General features: G+C 40.7%; 1 protein-coding gene across 2 annotated transcripts; it reads right to left on the bottom strand.

Moving 5' to 3' along the window:
* Window positions 1-302: 302 nt before the first annotated feature.
* p4htmb (prolyl 4-hydroxylase, transmembrane b) lies at window positions 303-13,417 on the bottom strand. 2 transcript variants are annotated; one of them, XM_017479745.3, is made up of 9 exons: window positions 12,485-13,410; window positions 9,793-9,874; window positions 9,445-9,635; window positions 9,213-9,309; window positions 8,327-8,489; window positions 8,059-8,244; window positions 6,459-6,549; window positions 4,862-4,985; window positions 303-4,029 (listed from the first exon to the last, which is right to left on the bottom strand). In XM_017479745.3, exons 1-9 carry the CDS (start codon window positions 12,794-12,796, stop codon window positions 3,836-3,838), a joined length of 1,440 nt encoding a protein of 479 aa, XP_017335234.1. In that variant the 5' UTR covers window positions 12,797-13,410; the 3' UTR covers window positions 303-3,835. The 2 variants fall into 2 exon arrangements, with proteins under 2 accessions (XP_017335234.1, XP_053539664.1); XM_053683689.1 differs by lacking the exons at window positions 303-4,029; window positions 4,862-4,985 and adding an exon at window positions 6,664-6,826 and having other exon boundaries at window positions 6,472-6,549; window positions 12,485-13,417.
* Window positions 13,418-14,719: the final 1,302 nt, after the last annotated feature.

Genomic DNA, 14,719 nt, shown 5'->3' with positions numbered 1-14,719 from the left:
TAAAACCTGCCTATGATTAAAATTTCTTACTAAATATAAGAAAAATAACACAAAGTAACTTGGAAAATCAGCTACAAAAATATGCTGTTCTGATTAGTGAAGTATAGTGTAGGAGAGGCTCGTGACCATAGACTTTGGTGGGGAAGGATGACATTAATAATAACACAGCCTCAAACAAATTTTAAGTAGCAAGGCTATGAGTAACCCCATAATAGGCAGTTGAGAGCTGACAAAACTGATGCCACCTCTTGCCTCATTTGTAAACAAACAAACAAACAAAAAGTTTGTAAGTAGCTTGTCGACCTTTCAGATGCCCAAGTTTCTCGATCACAGCTTTATTGAGACCAGACATTGTAATTTTAAAACAATTGGTGCAATTATGATGGCTTCTGGTTGCAGATAATTGCAATCCAAAGACACATTCACAAACTAGCTAGTTATATAGTTAGCTAGATAAAAGTGTAGACTAAACTTGCTAATCATGTCCTTTCTAATCAGGGAAAGGACTGAAAACCATGGATAAAAAAAGATGGCTGTGTTCATTGTGATGACTTGTGTACAAATGGATTTTTTTTTAAAAAGAAAATCAACTGTGTTTCAAGTGTGGTTCCCATAGCCACTGTCACAGTGTGTGAAATGAACACAGAAGAGGTAACACTGTCCCGTCTGCTGCCCCTCCCCCATGTATAAACAAAACATTCATAGAACAAGCAGGGCGAAGAGTAATTCCTGCCCCAATGGGCCTATTTTAGCGCTTCTTTTAGTTCCCAACTTTGAGCATTCCATCCAATAATAACTCCACCAAGCTAAATGAGGAACTGCGCATGCTGCCCCACGATTGTGCAACATTTAGGAAGGTGAACAAATCAACGGAACATAGACGTACAGTCCCCTCTGAAAGTATTATAATGGCAAGGCCATACACTAAAGACATTTGGGTTTGAGATCAAAAGATGAATGAGACAATAGATCAGAATTTCTGCTTTCATTTTCTGATATTTACATCTAGATGTGTTTAACAACTTAGAACATGGCACTTTTGATGGTAGACCATGGAATTTTTTAGGTGAGCAAAAGAAACAGATTAATTAAAATTAAATTAAAATAATTAAAGTAAATAATATTTAATATTTGGTTGCATATCCCTTGCTTGCAATAACTGCATCAAGCCAGTGATCCACTCGCCACAAAACTGTTGCATTCTTCTTGTGTGTTGCTTTTTAGAGGCCTGTACTGCAGCCTCCCGCAGCTATTTGTTTTGGGGGGGGTTTCTCCCTTCAGTCTCCTCTTCAGGAGGTGAGATGCATGCTCGTCTGGGTTAAGGTCTGGTGAGTGACTTGGCCAGTCTAAAACCTTCCAGTTTTTCCCCGATGAAGTCCATTGTTGTGTTCGCAGTGCTTTTTGGGTCATTGTCTTGCAGCAGGAAGTTACCGAAGTTATTGGACGCATTTCTCCATAAACTGTCAAATTCTGAATTCATTCTGCTGCTATGAGTTTCATCATCAATAAAAATTAGTGAACCTGTTCCAGAACTAGCCCTGCAAGCCCAAGCCATGACACTACCTCCACTGTGCATAACCGATGAGCTTGTATGTTTTGGATCATGGGCAAATACTTTCTTCTCCACACTTTGGCCTTTCCATCACTTTGGTAGAGGTTAATCTTTGTTCCAGAACTTTTCTGGCTCTGTATTTCTTTGTGAATTCCAATCTGGCTTTCTGATTCTTACTACTCATGAGTGGTGTGCATCTTGTTGTATGGCCTCTATATTTCTGCACTTTGACTCTTCCTCAAATAGTGGATTGTGATACATTCACCCCTACCCTTTGGAGGTTGTTGGTGATGTCACAGTCTGTTGTTTTTGGGTTTTTCCTCACAGGGCTCACAATGTTTATCATTAACTGCTGCTGTTTTCCTTGGCTGACCTTTTCGATGTCTGGTTGTTAGTATACCAGTGGTTTCTGTCTTTTTCAGGACATTCCAAAGTGTTGTACTGGCTATGCCCAATGCTTGTGCAATGGGTCTGATCGATTTCCCCTCTTTTCTCAGCTTTAAAATAGCTTGCTTTTCTCTCATATACAGCTCTTTGGTCTTCATGTTGGTTTATCCTTTTTTAACAACAAAAATGCAGTCTTAAGAGGAGAAACCAAGGGCTCAAACCAAGAATATACATTCAGAGTTTAAACAATCAATCTAACAGGACACACCTGGGCAATAAGAAACACTTGTCAGTCACATGTTCCAGTATTTTTGATCACTTGAAAAATGGATGGGTTCAAACAAAAGGTACCATGTTCTAAACTGTAACACGTCTAGATAAATATCAGAAAATAAACGCTGAAATTTTCATTCATCTTTTGATCTCAAACCCAAATGTCTCCAATGCATAGCAAAAAAAATAAATAAAAATGACTGGCCTTGCTGTTCGAATACAGAGGGTATCTATCAAACAGCTACATCTTTTTTTTTTTTTTTTTTTTTTAAATATCGTCAGTCACGCATTAGTATTTCAATTGAATTTAAAATGTATGGCATCAGGACTATGAAGTTTGTTGAACGGTTTATATATATATGGTTGGGCTCTGACCCACCTGCCGCTATGGACGAGCCGCCACTGGTTTAGTGAATGCTGGTGATTACTTGTTCTGAAGAAATTAATTTCAGAACAAACAAATAGTAGTTGACAGCCTGTTATTTTCCAGCATATAAAGCTCAGCTCGGCTCATATGATTCATTTGTACTACTACTTCAATGCAGCACAGAGCTATACAAGTAATTTAGCTTTAAACAATGAACCGCAAATGTCTAATAGGTGAAGTTATGCTACAGTTCAGTTCAGTGTTTATAGTGTGTCTGAATATATTTTTGTCAGCAAGTGTATTTCTATGTACATATAAGAATTAGGGGTGTAACAATACACAAAATTCAAATTCAATATAATACATTTTCAATACAGCAATAATAAGCATTGTCTGTATATGTATCTTAGGCTTCCATTTTCAGTTGACTAAAATGTGATATTATAAAAGTACAATAATGAAACTTAATAGTGACAGTTATTGTGTGACCATTCAGAATCTTAGCAGCATATAATAACAAAAAAAAAAAACGCTGTGCATTAGGATGCAGTGTATCGTTAACATATTGTTACACCCCTAATAAGCATGCATGTACCTGTATGCCTGCATGAATATGCACAGTGTATGTCTATACAGGTTTGTGCATCTACATCCAAGCTGGGGATTATGAAAAAAATAAAAAGCAATATAGATTTTGGCAATGTAATGATTAGGTGAAATTGGGGGGAAAAATAGATTAGGTGAACACTGACACAGGAATTGAAAAAGAAAAATGTATCAGGTAAAAACATGTCAGAAGTGAACCAGTTTTAGTTCATTTCTATGACCAGACAGTAAGCCCTGTCTCTCTATTTTCAGTGGTCGCTGTGCCCAACCCATCTCTCTAGTCTCTCCCTCTCTGTGCTCATACAGAGCAGCTGCAATAAAATCACCAATAACAATTTTAGAAGTGTTCATAAATAAATATTGGTAAAATACCACGTGGTACGCTGTACCACATGTGCAAGTATTAAAGTTGTATCCCTGTGTCCCAATAAGCCTTTCTAATGTATAGATGTATGTTCGTCCATACATATAATTGTTTGTGTACCTGCATGTGCATGTTCCAGCACAGTGTTTGTGTGCTTGTGCATGCCTTGGTGTGTGCGTGCTACGCATGTTCACGTATATGTGTGCAGATCTTCTTGTGTCTACAGTATGTTTGTGGACTTGCAAATGTATGTGTACTGCAAGTCTTATCAAATGCATGCATGTAGTTACAGGTCCTGGTGGGTGTCTGAGTGATGCAGCTGCTCCTGAGATTCCGGCTGCTGCGACATGAGCTGCTCGTACTGGGCTTGCCGTTGGTAGTCTGGGTCAACATTGATCCAGTTGTTGGCGATCCATTTTACCCCTCGAGTGACAACACAGCCCCCATGTAGTGCGTACTCATCCTGTTCACCCACCCAGCCTAAAGGGGGTGACACAGCATAGCGTTATACTTTCCTGGTGCAAATCCTCAGTACAAAGACTAGTGGGGAACATATTATACATACCAATTACATATGAATTAGAACATATTTCAGAACAATATATAGATCAACGGCAAATGTTTTATGTACGAGTATAAGACATAGCTCTTATGATACTGATATGACAACAAAATCCTGTGTCATGTTAAAAAGAAAATGGAATGCACTCAATAAAACAAACGGATTAAGAAACATTGATATTATAAGGAAAAGAAAAAATTATGATCTTACTCTGCTAACCAGGGTGTTTAAAAGTATTTTAAATTAACGGGCATTGCTTGATGAGAATTTGGGACATGACTAAAGATCATTAGTAAGTCACATGACCACAAATGCGTGGAGGCTTTACTGTGCTATGAACTCACTGACTTGCCTAAAACCCCTGGAAGGCTATATTTTAATACTCTGTTTTTTAAGTTTGGCCAATACTTTGATTCCTTTTGGTTTCTGCTGGAGATGAGAAAACAATGAGCATTTCCTGCAATGACATGTCAATTCGGATTGGAAATATACACAATATATTACCTGAGGTTATTTCTACTGGTCATTTAAATATGCTGTATTCGTTCCAGACTCAGGCACTCACAGTCTATTAACAATTACTGACAGGATGGATATGGACGGGAGTAAATTATAATAATTCCAATACCCCACATTACCCTTCCCTATAAAACTAGTCCAATCCGAACAGGGCTTTAGGCAGACATCGTTATACTAGTGTGTAATGCAGCAGACTACAAACAGTACAAAAAAGCCATTCTTCTTCCTTACCGTTTCCATCAGACAGATAGTTGTACCAGAACACTGCTTTGCCCATTGTGGGCTTCACTCTCAAGTTCCCTTTATCACAGTGCTTTCTCGTGTCCAACAAATCAACGTCGTCTTGTATAAGAGACTGAAAAACACAAACATACAGTTACTGCTTAAACTTCAGATAAGTGCACTTTTCCAACATTCAACATACAGTGCATCCGGAAAGTATTGACAGTGCTTCACATTTTCCACATTTTGTTATGGTATAGCCTTATTCCAAAATGGATTAACTTCATTATTTTCCTCAAAATTCTACAAACAATACACCATAATGACAACGTGAAAGAAGTTTGAAATCTTTGCAAATTTGCTGTTCAATGAGGTTCAATGGGGTTCAAGTCTGGGCTCTAGCTGGGCCACTCAAGGACATTCACAGAGTTGTCCTGTAGCCACTCCTTTGTTATCTTGGCTGTGTGCTTAGGGTCATTGTCCTGTTGGAAGATGAACCTTCGTCCCAGTCTGAGGTTCAGAGCGCTCTGGAGCAGGTTTTCATCAAGGATGTCTCTGTACATTGCTGCATTCATCTTTCCCTCAATACTGACTAGTCTCCCAGTTCCTGCCACTGAAAAACATCCCCACAGCATGATGCTGCCTCCACCATGCTTCACTGTAGGGATGGTATTGGCCAGGTGATGACTGGTGCCTGGTTTCCTTCAGACATGACGCTTGCCATTCAGGCAAAAGAGTACAATCTTTGTCTTGGTCTGAGAGTCCTTCAAGTGCCTTTTGGCATACTCCAGGTGGACTGTCATGTGCCATTCACTGAGGAGTGGCTTCCGTCTGGCCACTCTACCATACAGGCCTGATTGGTGAAGTGCAGCAGAGATGGTTGTTCTTCTGGAAGGTTCTCCTCTGTCCACAGAGACACGCTGGAGATCTGTCAGAGTGACCATTGGGTTTTTGGTCACCTCACTGACTAAAGCGCTTCTCCCCCGGTCGCTCAGTTTGGCCGGGTGGCCAGCTCTAGGAAGAGTCCTGCCGGTTCCAAACTTCCTCCATTTACAGATGATAGAGGCCACTGTGCTCATTGGGACCTTCAATGCTGCAGAAATGTTTCTGTACCCTTCCCCAGATCTGTGCCTCAATACAATCCTGTCTCTGAGGTCTCCAGACAATTCCTTGGACTTCATGGCTTGGTTTGTGCTCTGACATGCATTGTTAACTGTGGGACCTTATACAGACAGGTGTGTGCCTTTCCATGTCCAATCAACTGAATTTACCACAGGTGGACTCCAACCAAGTTGTAGAAACATCTCAAGGATGATCAGTGGAAACAGGACGCACCTGAGCTCAATTTTGAGTGTCATGGCAAAGGCTGAATACTTATGTACATGAGCTTTTTTTGTTTTTTATTTTTAATAAGTTTGCAAAGATTTCAAACAAACTTCTTTCATGTTGTCATTATGGGGTATTGGTTGTACAATTTTGAGGAAAATAATGAATTTAAACCATTTTGGAATAAGGCTGTAACATAACAAAATATGAGAAAAGTGAAGCGCTGTGAATACTTTCCGGATGCACTGTATACTCAAAAATTTTAATCAGTAAGACCTACCACTTCATCATAGGTTCTGTTGTCTGCTACAGGAAAGGTGGTTTCCCCGCCTTCCTCTACTGTGTTCAGGTAAAACAATACAGTAATATACCTGAAAATATAAAACATATAAAGCTCTATCTTCACAAAGCATAGGTGTACACACACACACACACACAGATATATCACATTATAAGGTCAATATACGGTACGTACATACACTCACCGTCCACTATAATAGGAACCTGCTCATTTATGCAAGGGCAGGTTGCCAGTGCTGGGATTTGAACTCATGACCTTCCGAGTCCAATGTCTTAACTGCTGAACTACCACTGCATGGTTGTTGGTGCCAGAAGGGCTGGGTCAGTATTTCAGAAACTGCTGATCTCCTGGGAATTTCACACACACAACAGTCTCTAGAGTTTACAGGGAATGGTGCGAAAAACAAAAAACACTGAGTGACCAACAGTTCTGTGGGTGGAAAAGCCTTGTTGATAAGAGAGGTTAGAGGAAATTTGACCAGGTTGGTTGGCCAGATTGGTTTGAGCTGCCAGGAAGGATATAGTATCTCATATAATCACTCTTTACAACTGCGGTGAGCAGAAAAGCATCTCAGCATGCACAAAACATTGAATCTTGAAGTGGATGGCCTACAACAGCAGAAGAAAACATTTGGTTCCAATCCTGTCAGCCAAGAACAGTAATCTAAGGCTGTTCACCCAAACTGGAGAGATGAAGATTAGGAGGGGGGAAAAAAAATCACCTGATCTTTTTCCAATCTTCAACTGTCAAGTTTGGGTGAGTCTATGCCCATGATAGCCTCAGATTCTTGTTTTCTGCTCACCATGGTTGCAAAGAGTGCTTATTTAAGTTACTATAGACTTCCTGTCAGCTCAGACTAGTCTGCCAATTCTTCTCTGAGCTCTCATTAACAAGGTGTTTCAGCCTGCAGACCCTCCACACACAGAATGTTTTTCGAACCATTCTGTGTAAACTCTAGACACTGTTGCGCGTGAAAACCACAGGAGATCTGCAGTTTCTGAACTACTCAAACAAGAACATCAACAGCCATGCTGCGGTTAAGTCACAGAGATCACACTTTTCCCCTATTCTGATGTGAACATTAACTGAAGCTCATGACCTGTATCTGCATGATTTTACGCACTATGCTGCTGCCCCATGATTGGCTGATTAAATAACTGCAAAAATGAGCAGGTGAGCAGGTGTTCCCGTCCAAGTTGATGGTGAGTGTATATACTTTATGTATTATAGTGGGTAACATGAGACGTTGCATTTATGTTGTCTCATTAACTTAGAGAGAGAGAAAACAAAGAGACTGGTGAGGGAATGACTCTTTATAGCTGTTGAATTAATAAATAATTGTTATTGGAAAATAACCAACGATAGGGTAAAGTGGTTCAACACAAAGCGTTGTTCATTCTTTTCCTACAATGTTCATTATTTTCTTATAACAGCATCTCCTCTTGTGTTTTATTCCTTACAGATTTATTTTACATAAGCATAGTATGTGAAAGACCTCATATTTCATATTTAATACATAGTCAGTAAATCAGCATATGTACTCATTTTAACACAGCAACTGCAGATTTCATTGGCTCACCTGCAGGAAGTCTGGAATGGTGAGGAGGAGTTGACAGCGAGGTGTGTGTGTGTGCAGGTTGTCTCAGGGTAAACTGGCCCGCTGTCATGATGAGCATGGTAATGACCACCTTGCTCATAACGCACCACCTGAAGAGGTTCACTCAACTCTACCAATGCAGATGGAAGCTTTGTTAAACGCGTGACCCTGAATAAACAAATAAAACGGGCATTATTTTAAAGGAAAGGAGAGAGTTGGTAAAAGATTACACAAACTCGTGGATGGATACCTATTGCGGAGATCTCTGAGGACCTGGTGTGCTCCCTGACCCTGGTAGAGCCATGTGTGTCTGCTGTTCCTCACTAACTGGTTCCTGTTCACCCCCCGCTGGTGTAGGAAGCGCTGGAATGCGTCACTGCTCAGCTGCCCAAACTCCTCTACACTCAAGAGGCCTGAACACACACAAAACATAGCACAGTCTTCTTTAACCCACTCTTCCAGACAAACAATAAACTAATCACTTTATTTTTCTTGTAAAATCGCTACAGTACTAAAAATGACTTTTCTATCATGACACTTTAGTTCTCAGTTGATCTTTTTCTATGCCCTGTCCACTTACATTACAATATGCATGTGAAGGTTACATCACAATCTATTGGTAGTGTAAACAAAAATATCAGTAGCCTCATCAAGTATTAATAAAAGAGCTGCAGTGCAACATTGCTGTTACACTGTGTGGCAGGTAAACACATGTTGTAAACACATATGTACTTAGTTCATTTTCAATATTTCTATTATTAGTTGGCTAATGGTGAATACAGTTATCATTCTTCAACTTCACATTTATTGCTAATTTCATTGTTTGTAGCAACACATGGTTCTGTATACCGCGTTAGCAATAACAAAGAAAGACACTGTTAGCCCAATTTCCTAGGTAATGAATAAAACTTCACTAGCCCCCACCCGAAACTTCTATAATATCAGCAATTCGATTACAAGTTCTCTTCCATAGTCCTGGTGAGGTTTTTCAAAGACTCACTGTTTAAGCGGTTATGACACATGTTATGTTATGGATACATATTTCATAACACAATCCCAATGGCTATATAAAAGGTTTTCTCTGTGTCATATTTAGTCGAGTGTAAGGTTATACTACAAGTATCCTTGGTCTTTACCGTTACCATCCTGGTCCACCTTGAGGCCATTGTAAATCTCTCTGAGGTTCTCAGGAGTCAGCCAGATACCATCTCTCACTCTGGAATGTGTTAAAATCTGCAACAAGGACATTATGGAGATAGCATTTCTTTTCAAAGATAAACATTGCATCTGTTACGTCTACTGTATCACAAACAAGTACAAACTGATATACAGTCGTAGACACTCACTCACACAGAAACACGCACACACCTCATGTGGCTGCAGCTGGCCATCCTGATTGAGATCAAGCAAATGGAAGATCTCTTCAGCACTGAGGTTGAGCTGCTGGCTGAGCTCTTCCTGTCCCTCAGGCACCATGACTTGACTTTCCACCAGGCCCTTCAGCTGAGCCAGACGCATCACTACTGCGCACTCTCTCTCAGAGAGGAAACCAGGAATTTCTGCACACACACACACATACATACACACACACACACACACACACACACACACAAACACACATACAACATCATCATAACATTCGTATCATGCGCAAGATTGTGTTAACCAGATAGCTGGAACACCAGAGCTCAACCACAAACAGGGACAAATAATTACCAAAGAGAAGAGGCTTCAGACTGAGGGTCTTCATCTCATGCACTTTTCCTGGCACCAGAGACACTTTTTGCACATGACCAACCTGAAAAAGGACAACTGCTTCATGAGTGATGTTTAGAAGTACTCTAATGAATTTTTATTGTCAACCTGTACAGGCCTACAGTATATGGTCACAAATAGTGTGCTATAAATGAAAATACAAGATCACACAGCACTGTTACAGGACTATATAACATGTAAAGAGTGGAAAAAATGTAAGTGAAAAACAGTACGGAAATTTTTCATCTAGCAAATTGCAGTAAATAACAGATCAATAGTATAATAACGCTGTTAGAGAAAAGAAATATTTATTCACTTCAATATTGGAACTGGACTTCACATCAAACATTTTCCCATTAGTATCTAAAGATTTCAATCACACGTGGATTCAGTATATACACCAATCAGCCATAACATTAAAACCACTTATTATGGACAGGTGAATTGAATAACATTGATTATCTCGTTACAATGGCACCTGTCAATGGGTAAGATATATTAGGCAGCAAGTGGACAGTCAGTTCTTAAAGTTGATGTGTTTGAAGCAGGAAACAAGGGCCAAATTGTGATGGCTAGATGACTGGGTCAGAGCATCTCCAAAACTGCAGGTCTTGTTGGGTGTTCCCGGTATGCAGTGGTTAGTACCTACCAAAAGTGGTGTAACAGGGTGACAGGGTCATGGGCTTCCAAAGCTAATGTGCATGGGGAGTGAAGGCAGCAGCAGTAGCAGTAACACAGTAGCACTACTGTAACACAAATTGGTGAAAAAGTTAATCACAGCTTGCTGCATATGGGGCTGTGTAGCTGCAGACCGGTCAGAGTACCCATGCCGACCCCTGTCCACCACCAAAAGCGCCTACAATGGGCAAGTGAGCATCAGAACTGGACCATGGAGCAATGCAAAAAGGTGGCCTGGTCTGATGAATCATGTTTTCTTTTACATCATGTGGATGGCCGGGTGTGTGTGTGTGTGTGTGTGTTGCTTACGTGGGGAAGAGATGGCACCAGGTGCACTATGGGAAGGCGGCAAGCTGGCTGAGGCAATGCTCTGATGCTCTGGGCAATGTTCTGCTGGGAAACTTTGGGTCCTGGCATTCATGTGGATGTTACTTTGACACGTACGACCTACCTAAACATTATTGCAGACCAAGTACACCACTTCATGGCAACAATATTCCTTATTGACAGTGGTCTAGTTCAGCGGGATAACGTGTCCTGCTACACTGCAAAAAATGTTCAGGAATGGTTTGAGAAACATGACAAAGAGTTCAAGGTGTTGACTCGGCCTCCAAATTCCTCCGATCTCAATCCGATCGAGCATCTGTGGGATGTACCTGCCAATTCTGTCTGAATACACATCATTACTGTAGTATTATCCATGCAGGATCATTTCTTATGTTGAATAGGTAGGCTATACTGAGTCAGAAACCACCAGATTCATGTAGCGCACAGGTTTCCAGCTCTTTTCCTGAAATAGAAGTACCACCTGTCCTGCACATTTGAACATTTTCCCTGCTCTAAAACACCCAACTTAAGAAGGGCTGGTATTTTTCTGATTAGTTCAATGAGGTGTGTTAGGGCATGAAAAAGACTAAAATGTCTTAGGGTGTCCTCTATAGAATACATTGATAAAGTGTAATCAATATGTATAAAAAAACATTTAGAATTATTACTTAGAAGCATAATCTAATAAATCGATATTAGTTAACAAGCATGGTCTGTATGTATAATCAATATTTAGAAGCATAGTCTAAAACCATACAACACTTTTTGATCGAGTTATATTCTATGTATTGAGTTAGATGAATTCTGTGTCTTAATACACATTAATTGTTTTTCTGTATCAGCCTGCACCTTTCTGCACAGCAATAAATTGGCATTAGACATGCGCTGAAGCTGCTTTTAAGTAAACAACCTTGAGGCCTGATACGAATTACCGAGTTAGGATAGGGCCTCAGGAAGGGAGGCAGAGAGAAACAGACAGAAGCTCACTGAGACATAAGAAGGGAGTTTTGGTTAGAGAAAAGCAAAAAGCAAAAACAAAACAAAGACTGTGTGTCTGAGTGAAACCTTTAAAAAAAGAAAAAGAAGAGAAACCTTGTCCTCATAAAACCTTTTTAAGAAAAACAACAAACTGCGCATTCTCCACAAATCTAAAATATCATACGGACATGAATAATTAATTGTGGCGAAGGAGGCTGGTTTGTTTTTACTGAGAAAAGGTAAAACCCTGTCTAAGATGAGCTCCCTGTCTCAGAAAAGTATAAAAGCCCATGTATTTTTGCATGAAGTGAGACTTTCTAAAGACTGTCTCACTTTACTGTTTCAATAAAGTTTGCTTTCTTTTTGGCATCTACAAACCCTCTGTCCCTGAAGTTTTTTTGACTTCAGCTGGAAGGATTTTTTCCACTACACCTCCAGGATCAGTTTTGTATAGGAGGGCATCTGCACACGTGAATCCTATTTGAAACCATCAATCACAAATCACATCACAGTGTTGATATCACCCCACACACACAATACTGTAAGTAGCAGTAGAATTATTTAGTTTGTTTACACCCATCAGAAACCAGTGTGAACCTGCTGATATTCCCCAGCATGGACTGCATGCAGTATTGTTAGTGTTGAGAGATGAATTAAAGCAGATCCTGACCCGTATCCCCTCGATGCGCGGGAGGTGAGTGTGAACTTCCGGCTGCTCTGCCGCTTCAGGAGCGCTGCTCCGGCTGCTCAGCTCTCTGCTGGAGGAGACGCCCGCTTCAGAGCCGGTGTTGTAATGCACGTACAGTAACAGTGCAATGACGTTAAGGATGTAGACGTGGAAGAAAACCATGACCACTACAAAGTATGATCGTGAACACACGTTGTTCTTCTGCACCGGGAAGCGCTCTCGGTGTGACAGCGGCGGAGGAAACGATGACCGCGCGGTGCCGTCCTCCTCTACATGTCCCTCAGCGCCCGTCATTCTGCCTGATTACCTCGGACGTGTTCGGTTAAAACTCCGTAAACCGGACTCTCAAAAGAGCAGGTTGTGTTTTGTGGGACGCTGCAGAGACAGCCAAATGTTATATTTCACGCATGAAAACATCACATACGTCACGGTCAACGTAGCCGTCTAACTAACTAACTAACCAGCTAGTCAGTGACATGTAAACATACAGAGGTGATGCATGCTCGAGCAGCTAATCTCTGACTAGCCACCCAGCTATCCCGAGCTGAAAGCTTACTCAGTACCAGCGTCAGTGTTTATCATCGCGGCGTCGTTATAGTAACATCGGCACTGCGCAGCTCCGTGTAATGGTATTTATATCTAACAGACCGCCCGCCATGATGGTATTACTGAAGTTAGTCCTTTAACACCTTCCTTTGTGTAATCTAGGACATCTGTTTACACATTTCGCTCCTCTTACTGCCTCGTAACGACCTTTACAGCTGACCCCGGCGCAGACGAGCCCTGTCTGAAGATGAGCCGCCATTGCTCTGGGTTCTGACAGCTGCCGCATCGCGACTGCGCACAGAAAAGGGGAAATGGCGACGCCTGCCGGTGGCGATACACAACTCCAACCGACTGTAAACAATATATAATCACAAATGCCAGTTGTTAAAGGAGTATCTCAGCGGTTTCTGTCTACTATTTAACGTGTGCCATTACTTTGAACATTAATTTTAACACGTTTTCCTGTGCTGAAAAAACAACAACAGAGAAGACTTGTTGATATAAAACACGTCTATAATACAATGGTAAATGGTCTGCACTTACATAGCGCTTTTTTTTTTTTTTTTTTTTTTTAACCCTTAGCAGTTCTACAAAGCGCTTTACACTGTTTCTCATTCACACATACACACGCACACACACACGCACTCACACTCACACAGTGGTAGCAGAACTGCCATGTAAGGCACTAGCTTTCTATTGGGAGAAACTTAGGGTTCAGTGTCTTGCCCAAGGACACTTTGGCATGTGGAGTCATGTGGGCCTACAACTCTACAATTAGTGGACAACCCGCTCTACTACCTGAGCCACAGCCGCCCACAAAAAAAGCCTTAAGCCCAATTGTTGGGGTAGTTTCCATCCATCAATCCATTTTCTATACCGCTTATCCTACACAGGGTAGGGAAGACAGGGATCTCGGGGCTTGAGGCAGAGGACACCCTGGATGGGGTGCCACCCATCGCAGAGCACAGTCGCACACATTCACACACTACGGACAATTTGGAAATCAGCCTACAATGCATATCTTTGGACTAGGGGAGGAAACCGGAGTACATCAAGGAAACCCTGTTTGCATGGTGAGAACATGCAAACTCCACACACACAGGGTGGAGGTGGGATTCAAACATGTTGGGGTGGTTTGTATTTGGGATTTAGCTTTTGAAGTTAAGTGTGAGAAGAGGGAATCTACCTAGCCTTGTCACTAACATTAGTGCCACACTAACTAGTTTTCAGTGATTACTAGCTTTGTGGTTGTAGGATGTGACTATGTAAAAGCATGATCAGAGGTTCAAAATGTTATTAGTTTTGTTTTATTTGTTTTTAAAAAAAAAAAAAAAAAAAAAAACTAGTTTCTCCTAGGTCCTAAAAGGCTTTAAAATATTATTTACTTAAATAATTAATAAAAAGGATTTAAATAATTAAAGACTTTTGTCATATATTCATGTGATGGCTAGATTTTATGTGTTTTATAAGATTGTGGAAAAGAAGATTAGACCAGATTAGATAAAAAAGAGAAAAGATTCAGAAAAGTTACAAAATGGATGAATAATATTGTCTTATTATGGGTGAATTTAATCAGGCAATTAATGGAAAGCTATGATGTCTTGTTCAATCAACGCTCATAAGTATTGGTCCCACCTTCACACTACAACAAAATCACACAACAGTGAATGA

The sequence above is a fragment of the Ictalurus punctatus genome, chromosome 11 (assembly GCF_001660625.3).
Source record: "Ictalurus punctatus breed USDA103 chromosome 11, Coco_2.0, whole genome shotgun sequence".
Lineage (NCBI taxonomy): Eukaryota > Metazoa > Chordata > Actinopteri > Siluriformes > Ictaluridae > Ictalurus > Ictalurus punctatus.
The sequence above is the reverse complement of the archived record's forward strand: the minus strand, read 5'-3'. Positions and strand labels throughout refer to the sequence as shown.